The 5848-nt window shown below is 37.3% G+C and overlaps 1 protein-coding gene across 1 annotated transcript in view; it reads left to right on the top strand.

Moving 5' to 3' along the window:
• Positions 1-5848, top strand: part of LOC107657104 (V-type proton ATPase subunit d 1) — a 14165-nt gene that overhangs the window by 1264 nt on the left and 7053 nt on the right. The window contains exon 2 of the mRNA XM_016445107.1: positions 2422-2593. Within this exon, the coding sequence (XP_016300593.1) occupies positions 2422-2593 (172 nt within the window). The remainder of the gene's footprint in view (positions 1-2421; positions 2594-5848) is intronic.

Consider the following 5848-nt stretch of genomic DNA (forward strand, 5'->3'; position numbering starts at 1 on the left):
TATATATATATACATATATATTATGCCCAAACTTTTATTTATACTTAACTTTTATAGAGTTTGCCTTCTTGATTAAAATAAAGCAATTTATACATAACATAGATTAAACATCTTTGACAGCATTTACTGGAAAGGAGCATGTTTATTCTCTGAGAAGTACTGCATTTCTAACAAAATCAGAGTTGCTACTTTTTTCTAATGTTTCCAACTTACTTGTATTCTGTAAAATTGAGAGAAACTTTGCTTCATTTATGATATCAATGCAATCAGATACATTCCCTGGCAGGAACCATGCTGTTTAATTTACTGTTAATGCCTTTTTTATTGCACCTTTATTTTATTCTCAAGAACAAATTGCTTAACACTTTGCCTAGATTTGAAGTCTTTTAAAGATCTTATAATGCATAAATAATAAGAATAACAAATTTATTAAGGATTATGATCTTTCTTACAGATTGAGATGTCCTTTGTTTACTTGTTCAACCTGTGCTGCATTATATCATAATATTTCACACTTTACAATGAAATTAGTTAGGATGCACGATATATCGGCCACCATATCGGTATCGGCCAATAAATGCTCATTTTTTCTGGTATCGGCCCGATAAGAAGATCGGTATCTGCTAAAATGTTCATATCGGTGCATCCCTAAAATTAGTCCTTTCAAAATAACAAAGATTTTTGCATTATTTAAATTAAATCAATATTTTTTAGAAATATAATACATTTAATATTTAAGAATCAATGGCAAGTGACTCACTTGGAATTTTTGTCTGTGTTTTAGGGAACTGGAAATGATGTAAAAACAGTTCTGAGATGAATATAGAAATCACTGCCAGAACACAACCTTTTATAGTGGGGAAAATATTTATTTGATCCCCTGCTGATTTTGTAAGTTTGCCCTCTTACAAAAAAATGAAGGGTCAGTAATTTTTATGGTAGGTTTATTTTAACGGATAGAGCCAGTATACCAACCAAAAAAATCCAGAAAAAAACAAATTATATAAAGGTTAGACATTGATTTGCATTTCAGTGAGTGAAATAAGTGATCCCCAAGCAAAACATGACTTAGTACTTGCTGCAGAAACCCTTGTTGGCAAGCACAGAGGTAAGACGTTTTCAGTAGTTGGTCACCAGGTTTGCACACATCTCAGGAGGGATTTTGATCCACTCCTCTTTACAGATCCTCTCTAAATCCTTAAGGTTTCTTGGCTGTCGTTTGGCAACTCGAAGTTTCAGCTCCCTCCACAGATTTTCTATAGGATTGAGGTCTGGAGACTGGCTAGGCCACTCCATGACCTTAATGTGCTTCTTCTTGAGCCACTCCTTTGTTGCCTTGGCGGTATGTTTTGGGTCATTGTCATGCTGGAAGACCCATCCATGACCCATCTTCTGTGTTCTGGCTGAGGGAAGGAGGTTCTCGTTTAAAGATTTTACAGTACATGGCCCCGTCCATTTGCCCCTCAATGCGGTGATGCAATGCTGTGCTTGACTGTAAGGATGGTGTTTTTGGGGTCATAGTCAGCAGCATTTCTCTCCTTCCAAACACGGCGAGTTGAGTTAATGCCAAAGAGCTCAATTTTGGTCTCATCTGACCACACTTTCTCCCAAGCCTTCTCTGAATCATTTAGATGTCCTTTGGCAAACTTTAAATGGACCTGTACATGTGCCTTCTTGAGCAGTGGGATCTTTCGGGCGCTGCAGGATTTCAGTCCATTGCGGCGTAGTGTGTTACCAATGTTTAGCTTGGTGACTGTGGTCCCAACTGCCTTAAGATCATTAACAAGCTCATCCCGTGTAGTTCGGGGCTGATCCCTCACCTTTCTCCTGATCATCCTTACCCCATGAGGCAAGATCTTGCACAGAGCTCCAGACCGAGGCCAATTGATGGTCATTTTGTTTTTCTTCCATTTCTCTTGTCTCTGACATCCTTTGACAGCTCTTTGTTCTAGCCCATGGTGGTGGGAGAGGCTGAAATGGAAGATACAGATTGTGTGGACAGCTGTCTTATACACCTAACGAGCTGACATTAGGAGTAACTTCTTAAAGTGGCAGGACTAATCTTTGTTCCACATGGGCACATAACCAGTCTGTGGGAGCCAGAATTCTTGCTGGTTGGTAGGGGATCAAATACTTATTTCACTCACTGAAATGCAAATCAATCTCTAACCTTTATATAATGTGTTTTTTTTTCTGGATTTTTTTGGTTGGTATTCTGTCTCTATCCATTAAAATAAACCTACCATAAAAATTACAGACCCTTCATTTCTTTATAAGCGGGCAAACTTACAAAATCAGCAGGGGATCAAATAAATATTTTCCCCACTGTAACACTGAAGAATGAGGTTTTGGGTTTACAGATTACATCTGTTTAATTTTTTTTTTAATCATTAAGGGTTTTTCTTGTTTTTGTTTCCTCAGACCTGAAGCTTCACTTGCAGAGCACTGACTATGGAAGCTTCCTGGCCAATGAAGCCTCTCCCCTCACTGTCTCCGTCATTGATGACAAGCTGAAAGAGAAGATGGTGGTTGAGTTCCGCCATATGAGGAACCAGTCTTATGAGCCTCTGGCCAGCTTCATGGATTTCATCACGTGAGTGTAGTCAGACACCAAAGAGTATAAGCAAATCACACTTTAAATTCACACTGCATGAGGCGTAATACTGAGCTCCTGTAATTTACTGAAATATTGTGTTTGGTGAATATTCATAGCCAAGAATATTTTTGTTTGCTTTCGCTGACATTTTTTGACTTAATCACTTTTTGTGTTTTACAGTTTTTCTGAATTGCTAAAACATATTTCTTGAAACCATCACTCGTTTTCTCAAAACCTTAAACACAAATCCAAATACTCAAACTAAATTCACGAAACCTCTGACTGCATCATCAAAATCAAATGATCACTGCAAAACCATTTCACTAGCACTCAAATTTAGGGATGCACCGATACTGGTCTCCTGTACTCGTACTCGTACTCGTTAAAATGCCCCGATACCAAACGCCGATACCACACAGCATGTGATAAGCGCCATATTCAGACAAAGGAACACCGACAACAGAACAACAGACAGCAGAAAGGAGATAAGGATGTCTACTACGAAGTATATGTATGCAATGAATATAATGTTAAACATTCAGTATTAACGCCTGTATAGCTGATATGCGCGAGCTGATAAACAAAGCACACTGAGTGGATTGAGCGCACGGCGGCGCAGATGCGCGAGCTTGTCGAGTGAATATATCTTTCTCACAGACATCACTGGAAAGTTTGTAGTTCGGTCGGATATGTCAAAAACAAGTAAGTAAAACAATGCATAAGTTACTTAATGGTAGGGAGAGAGAGAGAGCGAGAGAGAGAGAAAGAGCGCGCGCGCACTTCTGTTGTGTGATCTTTGATGTTCACTCACTTAGCACACGCATCATTTGGATTAAAACTAAATCGTAAAAATAAAACCATTCATAGGGGCATTCACTATAAACATAATTTATTTTCAACCGTAGGCATACACCACTTTCTGGCGAAAGTCAAACTAACAGCCTGTGTGAAATGCGCTAGGCTGTACTACTGTTCTCTCATTCTGCATCAGTACAAATACCTGCACGCGTTGCGCGTGTTTTGCTTGCTTGAGTGTTTCTGCATTATATGAGAAGCTTTAGAATATAAATCGCAGCACATTTCAGATGAAAAAACGCGACTTCTATTTCTGAAAATATCACAGTTAGGAGATTTTGTCTGAATTATTTTGGTTGATTGTAATCTATTACATACCTTTCTATCAAAATTATCTAACATTATCAAGATGAATTTGTTCTGACACAGTGTAACTCTGAGTTCTTGTCATATTTTATTACCATTTTCTAAACTATAGCGAATAAACTGTGATAATGTGAGAAATGTTGAAGGTGTCTGAGTAAATTTTGGCTTGACTGTATCTATTTGATAAATGAAGTTAACCAACTAACATTATACATACCCTTTTGGTTCCTATACCCAATATTTAAAAAATGTACAAATGCAATAAAAATATCGGTATCGGTACTCGGTATCGGCAAGTACCAAAAATAAAAGTATCGGTATCGGGCGAGTACTGGAAAAAGTGGTATCGGTGCATCCCTACTCAAAATCAAACAGTGCTCTTAGATCATACACACATGAGTCAATAAAATAAACACTACAGAGCATTCATTAGACACTACAGAGAAAAATGGAGAACACATCATCCAGAACATTACACAAAAAAAGTATATTGTATTGAGTAAATTTTTTTACAATTCTGTAAAAAAGTATAGTAATTGCAACTGAGAAAGGCGAATATATTGTATAGGCCTACTGTATGTGATGCAAGAATAGTATTGTGCTGAATATTGAATAATACTGAACTAAATTGTATATATTCAGCACTTGGATACTGCAAAAATAATGCAGTCCAACTGCAAAGGCCAAAAAGGTCAAATAAAACTAAATGAATGGCATGTTACAGTACACTCAAATGCTGTAAGTTGTGCAATTGTAAAATCAGGGTCAAGGAGAGATTCATTCTGTCTCAGCATCATGTCTTTGTGCTCTCAGCATCATGTCTTTGTGCATGTCTTTGTGTCACTATTTTGTACAGTTGGTTTGATCACATCATTAGAAACAAGTGTAAACGATGACAACTGTGCTTTAGTTGTGTTTAACTTTTGCCGCTTGTGTTTAGCATTTTGCAGCACAAATGCATCACAGTGTGATAAGTGTTTAAGTGAATGAGAATTTGTTTAGCGTTTTGCAAAAAGAGTGCATGAGATTTGCAAATAGAGCCTAACTGCCTGAATGTGTTTAAGGTTTAGAAGAAAGAGTGCTTTATTCGACAAATTGGTTTAAGCTAGTGAGAATTTGGTTCAGAGATTGGAGTTTAGTATTTTAGCAATTCAGAAAAACTGTTCTGTAGTTGCTTAGTCTTCTGACAAAAGACTTTTCTGCCTTCCCTAGACAGCCGTCTCTCAGTTCTGCAAAAATAGAGCACATGTTAAGGGCTACTTGGCTACAAATCAATTCAACAGTATTGAGTTTGAGGGTGTACAACATGTGCTACAGTGTTTACTGTACATAGAATAATGAAAGTTCTTTCATCTGAAGTACTGCTGCTATGTACTGTAATTATATTGTATGTGTATTTTGTAAGTAATATTGAAACCTTTTAGATGAGCCTGTAGGCCAACTTCCATCATGGTCAGTCCATGCAGAAGAACATGGTCAACTATAGTGCTTTGTATTTCATCAGGAACAAATTACCTTTGACCTCATCCCCTTAATTTTTATTTTCCCCTCCTATTCCTCTTTGTTTCCCACTACCAGGATTCATTTTCCAAAACTCATAATCACTTGTGCTCCTTTTTATATCATCCTAAGATTCTGACTGGTGTGTCATCAGTTTTGCTGCTTAATGTTCACACATGGATAAATGTGCGCTGTTTGAGTTCATTTTTTGATGCTTGAGTTAATTATATTGTGTGTTTGTGTTTTCTGAATGAGAACATGGATAAACGTGCAAAATGATAGTGTTTTTGTGTAGAGTTTTGCAGAAAACACTGAGCAAATTGGAACGTGTGTGCAAACAGGTGAAATGTGTTAAAAGTTTTGAGAAATGTGTCTTTGTTTCGAGAACTATATGAATGGTTTGGAAAATTGGGCCAAATTAATCAGTTATAGTGTGTTAACAATCGAGAAAAACTGTAAAAATTGTCCTGGCTCTTCCAAGCGTTAGAATGGGAGTAGGCAGGTGTTTTTGTTTGACAGTCCAAAAGTAGTCAAATAAAGCACGCGCATCCGTAATAAAACGTGCCTCACACGGCTCCGGGGGGTGAATAA

Source organism: Sinocyclocheilus anshuiensis, unplaced genomic scaffold (genome assembly GCF_001515605.1).
Source record: "Sinocyclocheilus anshuiensis isolate Anshui unplaced genomic scaffold, SAMN03320099.WGS_v1.1 scaffold944, whole genome shotgun sequence".
Lineage (NCBI taxonomy): Eukaryota > Metazoa > Chordata > Actinopteri > Cypriniformes > Cyprinidae > Sinocyclocheilus > Sinocyclocheilus anshuiensis.